The following is a 15,565-nucleotide window of genomic DNA, read 5'->3' as shown; positions in this document are numbered from 1 at the left end:
CTTTTAAATTGTTTCGTTACATTTTTAATTTCTCAACGTAATCGGAAATACAAAATTCTACTAATAGCTGTAACAGAACGTCAATACCTGACCGCAGGACATAGACTTGTTTCGCAATTTACCGAGAATTACATGTGATAACATTTCTGACGGCACACGCACACCACACAATATTTTCCTTAAACGTTGAGAACGACGTGAAACATTGTTAAAAAGAATTAACTCGAATCCGCAATGATTGTTAAGGATTCACGTGTTCTATTCATTGGACTATCTCTGTCTAAACTCTATAATATAATATATATAGCACAACGTAAATTGCAATTTTTTTGAATGAACTGTTTTCATGTTTTAACAATGCATACACAACATCAATGATACAGTAAGTAAATATGGTAGAGTAACTACTTTAGTGTTTCCTAGCAAATACGCCCCCCCCCCCCCCCCTCTACCAATAGACACATAAATATTTTTACTAACTTGTCATCCTTTTCATAGATATTTAAGCCTAAGGCGTCGACTCCGAGCCACAATTCCGTGTTCTTCTTGTTGCGGATCTCGAAGTAGTTGACGCCGTACATCTCGAGGTCTTGTGCGATCTTCAGGTACTCCATCATGGCGTCTTCGCGCAGCATGCCGCCGTGCTCCTGCCACCAGTTCGTGATGCTCTGCTCCCACTCCTCGCGGGACATCTGAGGGGGAAAAGTTTTCGTTAGAGTTGGAAATTTTATCAGCGATGGCTTGTGTCAGTTTGTTGTTAGTTATGTGAATACATACATATAACAAATGCATTATGACATGAATTCATAAATACATATGAACCTTTATGTCAAACACTTCACATGATATGTTGTATTATATGATAAGAGCCGAGATGGCCCAGTGGTTAGAACGCGTGCATCTTAACCGATGATTTCGGGTTCAAACCCAGGCAGGCACCACTGAAATTTCATGTGCTTAATTTGTGTTTATAATTCATCTCGTGCTCGGCGGTGAAGGAAAACATCGTGAGGAAACCTGCATGTGTCTAATTTCAACGAAATTCAGCCACATGTGTATTCCGCCAACCCGCATTGGAGCAGCGTGGTGGAATATGCTCCAAACCTTCTCCTCAAAGGAGAGGAGGCCTTTATCCCAGCAGTGGGACATTTACGGGCTGCTTATGTTTATGTTATGTATATGATGATGACATTTGAAGTAAGGTACATGTTTGGTAATTGAGAAAGTAAGCGCCTAAATAATTCAAATGATAGCAGGAAACTATCCCAGCAATAAATGCATTCTAAATAATTTAGCATCAGCGGTCTAAAAAATGTATGTCATGCATTTTAGCTTATTATTTTGATTAATAATTAGTTTATTACATGATATTGCAAAGGTGCAGTCTATAAGCAGAGACAAATAAGTATTGCGTGTGTCGATTAATACCTTGTGCTGGTCGGTGACGCGCTGGGGCAGCAGACGGTCGTTGGCGAGGAAGCCGGCTCCGTGCACGGCGGGGTTGTGGTCTCCGTGGCGCGCCTGCACTGCGTACGACGCCAGCAGCACTGACGTCTCCGGCGGGCAGTAGATCTCGTCAGAGAGGATTGCGTTCTTTACCTGTATAGGAAATTTCACCCTGTTAGATCCAGATGAGTCTGGTATTTTTTACTATTTGTAAAGAATGACATTTTTCATTCCAACAAAACGACTGTTTAAATAACTAAAACAAATAACTCCTAATTCAAACTAAGAATTATATCCGGTTACATAGTAAGTACTGAATATAACGCTGTGAATACGCACTTGTAAGTAGAAGAGTTTGAGCGTGATCTCCTGAATGAGTTCGTCTGCGACATCTTCCGGGTAGAATTTGGCCCGGAATTTAAACTGTAGTGGATTCTCTTTCTTGACATCTTGTTGCATCACCTGGAAACGAAATTGTACACATTAGTTTCCTAACATAATGACACTTCACAAGGACTCATTCGTAATCATTGATATAAGGAGAAAACGGAAAATACGGGCACATTAGGGATTTTGACTTATGACGTTTTGATTTGAAGCGTTATTTCTCATGCATATTGATCACAACGTGAGGCTGACGTCATGGATATACTTGTACATTAATCGTATCATGTTTTATTACTTTGTAGCTCATCTGTGGGCCAATCTTGAGTCATCGAACATGTTTAGTGTTTACGAATTACCTTCCTTAACCTTTTCCATAGCTTATTTTTTATTTATTTATTTATTTAAAAACTTTATTGACCAACAACAAAAGTTGGAACAAAAGGCGGACTTAATGCCTGAAGGCATTCTCTACCAGTCAACCTTTAGGCCAAACAGAAAGTCATGAAGCTTATATATTATAAATAGCTTGTAGTACATAAAGAGTGAGTATACAACTCAGGTAAAGAACGAAATTGAAAATGGCGTTGCCTCTCGCTCACACCCTGTCGCTATCTATACCCGCCGGTAGAGTTATTTATCTGTACGGGTAGTAAATGTAGGTACACGTTTTTGAAATATAGATATTAAACTAGATTCTAAACTTATTGTTTGAAAATTTCTATGAAAAAAAAAAATAACATGAAAACAAATATCATACAATTACATATAGTCATTCGTCTTACCCATCTGGAGAATGGTAGCGACCCTGACTTCGTTGCGTGCCCAAGTGGTCCAGGGAAAGCGTTAAAAAGGCAACAATTAATTACAATTCAGCGCCAGTTTTTCGGCGGACAACATGCAAGTGTACAGTCGAACACATCGTAAGAATACTAAATAGTGTCATAATATATATAAAACTTTTACGAACAATCGTGATGTTGTAACTTCTTTACCAATATAGAATATCAATCTTCGTTGAATTTGTGATATATATAACTATTAAATTATGAGGACGCGCCCCTCCACATTATAATATATATTTAACAAATTAAACTAAACAAATATAGGCTAATTTGTATGTTTTGCTGTCTTTAATATCAAACGTCTCACGCACACTAAGATATCATTTAAGTAAGAGAGTCACTCATACTAATGCACTCCGATAATAATTTAACGTAGTGGGCGCTCCTTCGTGAGTGAATGAACTATCTATTTTTTATTAACACAAGTTCTTCAAAACGAAAGTCAATTAAGTCTTTTATCGTCTATTTTATTTATTGCAATCGAATAAAAATTAAATGTTAGTTATAATGATATATATAATCTAACAGTTTAGATGTATTCCTTTCGAAACAAATGACAGAAGTTTCACAAATGAATATGTATTGAATATAAGAGAAAAGACAAATCCACGGGGCATAAAATATTTAAAATTTTTAGATTTCTAACGAGCGTTCACGTTATCGAAAGTAGCGTGATAATTAAACGATTAAATTCAGAATTTAGCTAAAACGTTAACAAAATATGAATGAATTTTGCGATAAATATTTTATCAGCATTAGTCGATCATAGCGGTAATAAATTTATCATTACTTTTAATTACGTAAAATACAATATAAAATATAAATGTAGTATATTTTGGAGTATTTTGAAGAAAAAAAAAGCATTTATCGATATATAAACTACATTTTAAATGAATACTTATATCGATGATATTTCCAATTGATAATACGTGGACGTGATGAATTTAAAACGGTATCGTTATATGTGAATATTCAATTTTAAACAAGTATTAGCGCTAGAAGTCTCCTATGCTGCGAGGAAGTGTTTTTTACGAAGTTTCATTACAATGCTGAAAATTGTCGTCTGCGAGATCTGATAAGGTATTATCAGTAAAATGACGCCATACGCTAAAGAATGCTGGCCAATTATATAGATATATTTTTATCATTATTATCGCTTTTAACTTAAAATTTATGTTAATAAAATCATATTTTTTATCCACTTATTATTTTGTATTAAATTTTAATATCCACCACGAAGGCGGTGTTTTTATTCAAATTCTATACTTTCACTATTAACTAAAGGTTATGAGCATACAAAACTCGACATATCGTTTATAATTTCATTGCATAAAATGTTTATAACAGAGTATGTAGTATAAAATACAATTATAGCCAGCAGTAGAATAATAAACATAATAAAAATTATACATCACACATTGCATCTGGGAAAGAACATTATGCAGAAGAAAAATAGCATTTACCTGTAGCAGTTTACCTTAAAGATTTTTACGATTGCATGACGCAATTACTGCGAATGAAAATCTAGCTGTTAGAAGTTCAGAAACTATTAATTATTCTTAGCTTATTTGTGTTTACAGGCTAGCATTCAATTTAGCGTGTCTACTCAAGATCCTCGCCGACCTTACCACATCATCTGCCCTATCAAACGCCGCATCCTCATCGTCCTCTGGTGATACCAACTTCCTAACTGCGGTCGTCACACACCTCGCCGTTTTCTCCACCACTGTTTCCGGCTTATAGGAAATATAGTTGTAAAGTCCAATATTTTTCATGGAATTTCACATACATATAATATATATTTATTTTTATTTATAACAGACGTTGTCATTGATATTATTCATACGTTTTCCAAGGATCTTAGTTACCAATAGACTCGATTAATTCGTGTCAAATGCAACTGCAAAATAAGTACATAACCGTCAAAAATACATAACAATAAAGAGATGTATATTTCTCTATTCAACTAGTCAATTTTAGGTTCTTGAAGTTTAAGCAATGCAACAGCACTGAACCGTGGCAGCGGCGAAAGTATGGTCAACAACCTCACGACCGCGTTCACGGCAAAATCAGCTGTTCTTACGGACACATTCCTATCTACGTTTGAATGAATTGATCAGTTTATAGTTAGTTCGTGTTATTCCGAATACAAAGTTCCGGGTTGCAAATATATGAGAGAAATTGTTCGAAGTTTCGCTAAATAAGTGAGACAAATCAGCAATGTATGTGATTGAAATGATTTAAATCGTAAGTGAAACTCGTGAACGTGTGGGACATTTCTCTTCACCATTGATACGTTCGCACGCGCGTCGCATCTCGGCCACATCGTGCGAGGAAGACACCGTTTCATTTTTTTCCTCCGTAACCCGTTTCAAACGCTACGACGTTTTGCTCGACCCTCAATTAGGAACAATTACATCCATTAAAACTTAGAGCGTTTAAACAATTTACTATATAAGCGGACGTCATGTTTCCTTCAGTTACGGGAGATTGTTGAGAATAAATTGCTGATCGTTGATAATAAATTGCATGGTTGGTATGTTGGCAGGTTACAGAGTGGTGCTGCGGACTACAGAGCAAATGAGGTTGGGTACGCGTGTGCGTGGCACAGCAAGGTCGTCTCCGGGCGCGTCAGTGCACTTTCACTCGCTGTCTGGTACTTGTTCGCACTTCAAATTAAATACGCTATTACTTTGGACATAAAGATGTCAAGATTGTTATTGTAAGGCGATTTTATCGCGAATCTTGTTTCTCAGAATAAACATCTCAATTCCGAGTGAAACAATTTCATTAAATCGTTAGGTTATGATATCATATATCAGAAATGTAACAAAGGAAAGATGTAACGTTTATGGTAGTTTTATTCGGTGAGTCATCCAAGCTACCAATCAAGGACGCGAGTAGTTGTTAGAGAAGATCGCAGAGGTCACCGCTGCCACCTGGTGATGAAGAGTCGTGGGAACGAGGTCAGGCGGGCGCAGCGTCTCGCTTCGTTGACCGCTCACCGCGCATCGTATGTGCCGATTTGGCGAAGCCAAACAAATGCATGTATTAGGTATTAGCGACCACTTTTACTATAAAACTAATTTGTCCAAGCAGTTTATTTGTCATATTCTATTTGACCAAAGATGTACAAATTCTAACATACACCATATAAAAAATATAATTATTATATAAAAAATATGTATATTGATTCAGTTATCCACTGCTGCTGAGCCATCAAGTATGTGCGACTTCAACTATTCTATCAATTCCAAATCGATGTTAACACAAACTTGTTTATGGTACCGGTTACGATATCGCACCGGTACAAAATTTGATTGATTAGTAATATTCCTTATTTCTTATCCAGTAAAGCACAGTTTGTTCTTGAAATGTTCGTAGCTCAATATAGAACCTACGACTTCACGAGGAGTTATTGATGCTTCAAATTCGAGTCAAGAGGCGTCTCGTCGATATTCCGAGATAGCATTCGTTCGGGTATCCGTGACGCAATGCGACGCGCCGCCACCGTCGCCCGCGCCGCCGCACGACTTGTATTGAGGCCGTATTTCATATGCTACGATAATCATAATTATCGCCGATGACAAAAAGCAACATTCCGTGAGCGTTGAAACGAGATCGCGTGCATCAGATCTACTGGAACCTAATCTACATCACAAGTGTCGTAGTCCTTAAGTGTATATAATTCGACTCTAAACGTCCTCTAATTGGTATTGTATTTGAAACAACATTTTTTTTTTTTTTTATAAAAGCGAAGCGTAATATTTTGTATAAAGGATATAAAAATAACGATGAACTTGTAGAAGTTTTTTTACAAGAGTTGTAAGACTAAAATTTAAGTGTTAAAAGTGTTTAATGAGCAATATAATTTAAAAACTGCATAATTACAACATTAGATAGTAATTAAATGAGTTCAACGAAGTATTTCTGTTTTATCGTATAAATGCAAACGATTTTTCACATAATTTCTGTAGTGTTTGCGACTTATCTCTCATATCAAGCGTTTTCGAGGCGGGTTCGTCGCTCCGGCGAACAAATACAAACTACCATATTATACATAAAATAATATCTTTGTAGGATACAAGTTGTGCCTCGTAATTTCATCCGCGTTCAATTTAGATTATGCATGCATTTTTCATTGGTTTGATGTGGCATATTTTGCAGAATCCTCACATGCGAGTTTTCTCACAATAAACTGTGACGATCCCGCTATCTTCCATTAAGTTTCGTATTTTTGGAATTGGGTATATATTCATATCTTTTTCATACGATTTCCTATGAAAAATTAGCATTAACTTTTGTTTTATAAGCTAAGATATACATATTAAATAAATATGCCTATAATTGACGTACACACATTGGTTCGATAATTCGTTCTATACGTAGAGTATAAACAAACTCGTTGAGACAGTTCAACGTCTGGATAATGAATAAATGTGAATAGAGTCTGTTGGGATTTGGCTAGGACCGAGAATTGCGCTAAAATAAATACTGTCTGGAGAGCTTCGTTCACATTATATTACAAACCAATTATTAGAATACCCAATATCAAACTTTTTCCGGAGTATTCTATGTTTATACCGATATCTAATCAAGTAGTAGGTACCTACTTTTTAATAAAAATATACAATCTAATAATTTCATTAAATTTTTGTCTTTATGAAAAATAAAATCGAGCGAACTCCGACAATACGGTTGTTCTGAATAAGTTTATACACTCAATATATTTTCTTCAATACTATTCCACATTTATGTATATCTCTAATTTTCATAACAAATAACAGAATGTAGTGATTCACTAATGTGCGATTATCTAGCAGTTTAGAATTGAAGCTTATATAATAAAAGCTTCCAACGATAAAACCGGATCTCATAGAAATTAAATTAAAAATGTTACATCGGATGATAGCGCGATGACAAGATAAATACGCGTGTCCGCGCAAAACTAGTTATTATTTATAGTTTAATAGGATTATAGGTATGCGAATAAAATTAAAGCATTCCACCGCAATATGAGTCAAAAGAAAACCAGTCCAAATTAAAAATAATAATATAAGACTCTCGCGAACTCGCTTAGCGAATAAAATATAGGATCTAATGTAATTCAATTCTTAATTACAATTCTATTAAGACATAAATAGATTACGTGGGTAATGAACTTGTATATTAATGTACATAAAAGTAATCATGATTTACACGAACACACATAGATATATATGTGTGATTTATGTATATTTACAAACACACGCAAATCCGTTGGGGTAAATATTCAATTAGTGTTGTTTATCCTTCTTTATTATATTATTTTGAAAAAAATCTCAAATATTTGACTTACTCGAATAAGAAATCGAGTAATATTGTCTTCGGACAAAATAAAATATTCAACTAATCGGATTTCATCTCATTTAAGAGATGTATCGTTGAGCCATTGCAAAAAATAGGCAAAAAAAACGCATGTTTTTGTTTTATTTTAAATTTTATTCAAGAAATTCTTAATCAATAATAATAATTCTAATCCTCATCTAAAGGTACTATTGTTTTTCTTTTCAATTTAACTGAGAAATGTTGATTATAACCATAAGTAAGTTCCAGACTGACGCCGGAGCATGCTGTAAATACAAGCATTGACATAATAACAAAAAAAAAAGAATTTAATTATTATAGGATAGGCTAGGAATATTTCTCGTTTCATTAGTCGATTTCTAGTAGTTTATTCGGATATATATACGATCAAATATATATGGAAAGGAAAATAATAATTAACAGCGATTACTACGTATACGTTTACATTAAATTTAATAAATCACTTTTACTATTCTTGCAAGGCTGCCATTGATAGTTGCATTGGAACTGGGGTTACAGTGACTTACGTGTAGGCTTGTAGGTTACCGACATATAATTGAGACTCAATCATGTTTATGACATTACACTTCTGACGAATTAAATATATGCATTATATTTTAAATTTAATATTTCAATCTTAATTCCTTTGTTTTTCTTACTGAGTACTAAAAAGAAAAATATGCGTTTATAAGCGCTTTAGAATCGCCATTTTATAGAATAAAATTAAAAGTAAAGTGACCACCGGTTTGAAAATTAGTTTACATTCATTTATTAAATATATGAGTTAGATTCTAGGTTTTTTTTTTTCAACCATCCATCGATCATGTTAATGGAAAATGATAGCAATTTTTCCTCAAACATATGTATATAAGTACATACATTTTACATTTGTGGTTAGATTTAAACGTTTTGAGTTAGAATAACGATTCCACAGCTCTCGGAGAAATCTTAAACTTAAATAGTTGGGCCGGGACGTTTCGGTCAACTTTCGCCTAGTTAAAGTTTGTAGTATTGCGTTAATAAGCGTTTTAGAAGTTAACTTTTCATTATTTTACTAACAAAACGTAAGTCAGGATTCCATACTCCTTTTTTTAAGGGGGCTTAACTTTTTGATTCAACTGGTATATACAAGCAATGGGTTCAATTACTTGCAGAGGCAACGTTTATGGTGACCAGCTTATATCAAGTCGACCGACTGCTTGCATGTTTATGTCAATTCTTAGTCCGTACAGGTGTTCTACAGTTTCTGTTCTTCAGTCGGATTCAAATAAAAAATATATCTTATAACCGCAACAATAAACCGAGGCAACTAGTACATACATACTATCTGTAACGAATGTATCTAACATTCGTTACATATAATATACAGGTAAAAAACAAGTGCAAATGATTCGATACTAAAGAATTCGTTGAATTAATTTAATAACATTGATTTCCCTTTAAATCCCTTATCAAACAGTTCATTAGTCATAGCGGAACAAACCAGATGAATCAACTTCTCTATTATAAATGTAGCATATTTTAAACAACGATCGGTGTATTGTATAACCAAATAAAAAAGTCGAATGACGTAAGGCTACATTGTAACAAAGTACCTATACGACATGTTTGTAATGAGACTTTATTGGCGTTACAGATTAACACTGTAACATTGAAATGGCTTAGTAACGACTACTTAGATTGGAAAATTTTAAAACCTGTTTGATTTAAAAACGTCTGTCTAACGTTTACAAGTATATATTGGATTTCGATTAATGACTAGTTACTATATTTATTGTTATAGCTTGACTAATTGACGTTACAATGGACGTAGACTACGTTTTAACGTAATAATTTTATAGGAGTAAGGACTGGCCGCGATGGCACATTGGTTAGAACACGTGATTTTGTCCAAAGACTGGAACCCTGGTAAGTAACTGAGACTCAAGGGATTTAATTTGTGTTAAAAATAAATTCTTGGTCATTCAAAGTAAACATTATTATTACTTATTAATAATTTTTGGTAAAGAGGTTTTGTGCCGGATCGTCCCGTCTGGGTAGGTACCACTCATCACCTATTCCAGCTGCAAACGCAGCAGCAACAGTATGATTGGTATTGGTATACTCCGGTTGGTTGAACGAGTGCCAGTGTAATTACATCTTAGTTCCCAAGGTTGGTCGCATTGGTGGCAGTGAGTAATGGTTAATATTACTGCGGCGCCAATGTCCATGTGGCCCATTTCCCAGTCTGCCTAGCAATATTATAAAAAAATCGCGGCAAAAGGAATACGTGGGAATTTAATCTACTATCCCTTGAGCCTTTCTTCCTTTCCATCGACGATTTAATTATTACTATACTTTACTAGAAGGTCAGCCTGAATACACTGAATTTTACCAGAAATATGTCGAAATAAATTAAATACTCATTAATATTACATAATAAATTTATACTTAAACATAAAACATTATAACAATGTAAACATGATAAAAAAAAATTCAAGTAAAATAACATTACAAAATATTATTTATAAAATACCACGTACTGGTGTAATTGGTGTAGTAATTGTGTTCTGAAATCACATACTATAGAACATGTGGTTCATAGAATTGCATGGGAGTATGCAACATAATTTACTATGATAACACAAACGTTAGACATTAGCAACAGCCATCAAAAGGAACTATTCTGAACAAATTTGAATGTATACGTCCTTATTTTGATAGCATTTAAGTTTAAAAAAAAAAAAACAATCTTACAGAGGAACTCTTCAAATTATTGGCTTATAGTTGATATTAAATGAACATTCATTAATAGCGGTGTACTCTTGTACATTGTATGTTTATCACTTAAATACGATCGATAACAATCAAAAACTAATTTTTACCCTAAAAAGATATACAAACTATTACATTAATACCTTGCGGCTGATAACACTACATACATTTATATGTTATCGATAATTTTATAAAAAAGGCACTCGATGTAAGTTTTACTATGACATTCTTGAGGTACAAACAATTGAATCATATATTGTTTGTGCGAAGTAACGATCGTTTGACGATGACGATAAATAATAGCGTGTAGTAGTAGTGTTCATTTGATATGTGTTTATGTATATACTTATATAGGCAACTGAAAGTTACAAACAATATTACAGATTATTAAAAAACCGTGCCATTATTATACTTTAATCCCTATTCCCTATTATTGTAAACGCAAAATAACTTTTACTTTACTTAAAATATATAATTTTTAACACTAACAGGTTAAATTTCCCTTCGTTACCATAGCAACTGATCGAAGATTTTATTGCAGTCATTTTCGAGAGGGGGGTGAGAACAAGTTTCATTTCCGAAAGTGTACAATATAAAAAAAGTGTATAATATTAAGCTATAATTAATAAATACATTCAAAGGAATTTGCTATATCTTTAAGAAATTGTTGCTATCTTTAATAGATGTTCATATAGTTAGATTTAATCTATGTTCTAATCTTTAGTAGAGGACGATTTAAGATTCTTCAGAACAACGTGACGGCAAATGAAATGGTAAGATATTTGAAATTAAAGCAGTTTAAAGTAAAGTTTAAGTCGTACAAATTCGATCGATTCCTAATGACAGAAACAGTGTAGTTTTCTTAATGATCACTGAAATGTTCTTATGGTATTGCTGTTCGCGAGGTACGTGTATGAACTTCCGATGAACATGTCGGAAATCCGTATTCGGTGTCGTATGTAATTTGCGTATGAAGACGTAATAAATTACGCTGTCAAGCGTCGATAGTTCGTAAGTGTTATCGAATTTGAATTGTGAATAGTGTCGACTGCTTTCCAAATAAATTGCATAATGCACTGTTTTATAAAACAATAAATTTATTGAATATATATTTCGTACATCGTCATAGGTATTATTTAGAGTCTATACATTAGCAGCCTGTAAATTTCCCACTGCTGGGCTAAGGCCTCCTCTCCCTTTAAGGAGAAGGTTTAAGCATAATACAAAGTAGACACATGCAGGTTTCCTCACGGTGTTATCCTTCACCCTGAAATTTAAAATGTTATGGTAATCGGTCAAACGGGGTCGAAGTCTGTTCATCTCAAATAGATATAGCAACAACATTTTGTACATATTAAGTGACTTCGTGTAAGTGTTTCTGAATTCAGTAAGCTATCCGGTGGCATTAACAATTTACCTTGTATCGAGCCTTGGCTTACGCATGCTGGTGCCACATGCTCGATAAACATGTCATGATTTACACAATTCAACATCTGGTAACACTACAATATTCAAAGAATACAAATATACTTCTTTACATCAAAAAATTAACGTTCGAGATCGCTGAGTCAGTAGAATATCGCCTAATTTGTGTTTGAAAATGATCTCATAATCGGCGGTAGAGGAAAATCGTGTGACTATCTCTATGTAGTAACATGTAGCGAATGTTATTCTGCTACATGTTTTTCCATCAATCCCCTGCTTTTATAGAGCGCTGAATTTCAACAGAGCTTCTTGCAAAGAAAAGTTTAGCAAATGAATTCAGCGCCGCAGTTATTATATACAGCGACCCACTAAGTTGTACATTTATCGGTTGATGGCTTACTTTTCGCAATGCCTCGCCACCAATACATAACTATCTTTATATGTTTTTGTAATTATTCCTGTATTTATGCAACAGTTTCAATTAAAATCTCTCGAGCTTCAAATAAATCATCGTACTTTAAAAAGTCAATCGTTTGATTTGTAATTAAAGCAGAGCCTTGCAAAAGTTTTTGTGTTTAGTTCTTCTGCTTTTGAATTAAAATTCATAAATAATTAAACAACTAATTATTTGAATGGAATTGTAATTATTATTAATATACAAAAACTAATTTATTTATGATATGGCATTTCGTGTTCGACGGTAAGGAAAAACATCGCGAAGAAACATGCATGAGTCGAATCAAATTGCTTCACGAAGGCCCTTCATATTCTTAGTTGGCGGCAGGGTACAGGTATAATATCGTAGCCTTCTTTAATACTTCTTAGTATTGTGAGACCAGCCGAGTCATTCAAAAGTCATTTAAATTAAACTATATTAATCAAATAAAAGTACATGTTACGAATAGAACGTCGACAGCCCAGAAAGGATGCCATGCGGGTACTAAAATTAGACTGATTATTTTTACTATTCACAAAGGCTACGACAACTTATTGATTAGTCAAACAATAAATATCATCACGTAATATTATTAACTTATTACCTCAGTACACACAGGTTGTATATTAAATAATGTTTATGCCATGTTTTTTTTATATATGTGAGTTTATAAAAATCGTTGAAATATCGACTAACATACAGAGAACAATGTTTTCTGATCACACTTAAGGTACCTTTCGTGTATCTTTTTACGTAGTTAGTAGGCGAATGGGGCAGTGGTCCACCTGATAATAAGTATTAACCACTCCACATAGACATAGACACTAAGAAATATTAAATATTCCTTACTTCAAACCAATACGCCACCAACCTTAGGAGCTAAGATGCTATAGGTCTTATGCCTACAGATTAAAAAAAATCATCCAAACCGGTTCCTTAACAAAATTTTAGAGATAAATAAAAAAAATTGTTGAATAGATAACTTCCTTTTTGAAGTATTATTAATAATAATAGTTCTTAGACGTTTGTCGTTTAAAACCGAATAAAGAAGAGATGTAGGTATAATTTATAAGAATGACTATTGTAGCACATGACTCACTCGCCTTTGCCTCTGTACGGATGAACTGAATGCTAAAACATATCCGATGTGGGCTTAACCTCGCATAATAAGAAACATTTGCGGCCTTTCCACGGGCATGAGTAAGCATTGTCGATTTTAATTCATTATATTGCACGAATACATATAAATTGCAACATTTTTACACAAATATTTATAGTCGTCGTTTTTATATTTGATAATGCGTTGATTTAAATACGTATTTGTAAATATTTTTCTCTAAACAATAAAAAAAAATTGTTAGATTATGTTATGATACTTAATGCAGACTGAGTCTTATCATAATTTAACAAAAGTAAAAAATAAACTTGTTAAAATCGTTCAAAGATACACAGGATTTTATTTTTATTACTCTTAATGCAAGTGTTTCTGTCGGCACATCTGCTCGAATGTGTATCATAAAAGATGTTTGTTGTCAAAATTACGAAAAAAGAAGGTTTTATATGTCTACGATGTACACGAAATAAAGTCTTTAATCTCGAATTAAAACCATCATCAAAGGTTAAAACAAAAAGAACGTACGTCTAGTACAGACGACACTGTTTATTTTGAGATATAGGCCGTTCAACTGGACAGTTTATTGAATCAAACTCAATGAATGTTTACACGAGGGCACGCGCGCCAGTTTCGATTTCCGCATTGTTATCACGAGACCAATTAGCCCGGAGTTATCGTTAAGAAGTTATTTTAAAGGAGAATAGCCGACTATCAATATTATTTTAATTAAATATTTATTTTTATAACACCATCGTCTTATCGCCTTTTCTCGTAACATTAATACCGATGGCTTGTTCATTTTTGTCCAGAGAATGTTAAAAGCGGGAAAATAGTAATAGCATTAGAATTTTACGCGGTCGATATTTGTACAGTAGCTATTTTTAATACTCGATGTAAATAATTCTTACGTAAAGTATCAGTTTTAGTCAAATAAAAAAAAGATATTATTTATCACTTGAACAACAAAATTCACCTACTCTCTGTCGTCTTTTAAAAGTAAAATAATATTACACAATCACAATGTAATCAATGACTTGACTTTTTAATTATTTTTACACTTTATCGTGACCATGTTAGTTGTTGATTATGATAACAGACACTCCTAAATCCGGTTACTATTTTATTTACTCGACTTAACTTACAAAACGTGCATTCGTCTATTTTTACTTTCCGTTTTCGCTAATGGCCCAGCATCGCTGAGCTCGTGTCTGGGATTCAACGATTTTCATCTGACATAGAATACGCATAACCAATAGGAATGTACCGTAACCCACTATCGAGAACAGGTTTGGTAACATTACACCTGTTTACCCATTCACTGAGACAACACAAGTGAATAGAAACACGGAATTCGACGACACGTCTGTCATAGAAAACGGACAATTGTGCACGACAAAATACAATATCGAAATCTTTGTCAAACGTGATGTAACGAAGCACACTTTAAGAAAAGCAATCAGTTCATCCAAATAAAAGGCGATTTGTCAATCATTTAATTTGCATCATTGACCGTTTAGAAAGTCATGATCGAAGTGCGAATTTGTTGAATATTCATATACGATTTACAGTAATTTCGAATCCGACAACCGGACGTCCTCGCTAACGAGGGTATATGATATATTTTTGGTACAGTACAAGTTGTACACGATGACATTGGTTTAGCGGGTCAATGTCGATTAAGGATAAATACAGGAAAATCAGTGTCACAGAAGGTTTATGAATTGTGCGTAAACAAAATGACGGAAACACGCGTCGACCTAAATGGCAATTGTTTCTTTCTTTTTAAAGAACTAACGCTCATTAAGGAAATTTAAT

At 33.7% G+C, this 15,565-nt stretch overlaps 1 protein-coding gene across 3 annotated transcripts in view; it reads right to left on the bottom strand.

The window, feature by feature from the left end:
- The window catches only part of LOC125065108 (moesin/ezrin/radixin homolog 1), a 33,496-nt gene that overhangs the window by 3,774 nt on the left and 14,157 nt on the right, over positions 1-15,565 (bottom strand). For all 3 annotated transcript variants that reach the window (XM_047672539.1, XM_047672541.1, XM_047672540.1), the window contains 3 exons: positions 1,786-1,908; positions 1,429-1,599; positions 481-692 (listed from right to left, as the gene is read on the bottom strand). In XM_047672539.1, coding sequence (XP_047528495.1) covers positions 481-692; positions 1,429-1,599; positions 1,786-1,908 — 506 coding nt within the window. The remainder of the gene's footprint in view (positions 1-480; positions 693-1,428; positions 1,600-1,785; positions 1,909-15,565) is intronic.

This window comes from Vanessa atalanta, chromosome 7 (genome assembly GCF_905147765.1).
Source record: "Vanessa atalanta chromosome 7, ilVanAtal1.2, whole genome shotgun sequence".
NCBI lineage: Eukaryota > Metazoa > Arthropoda > Insecta > Lepidoptera > Nymphalidae > Vanessa > Vanessa atalanta.
Note: the sequence above shows the minus strand (reverse complement) of the source record. Positions and strands in the feature narration are given on the sequence as shown.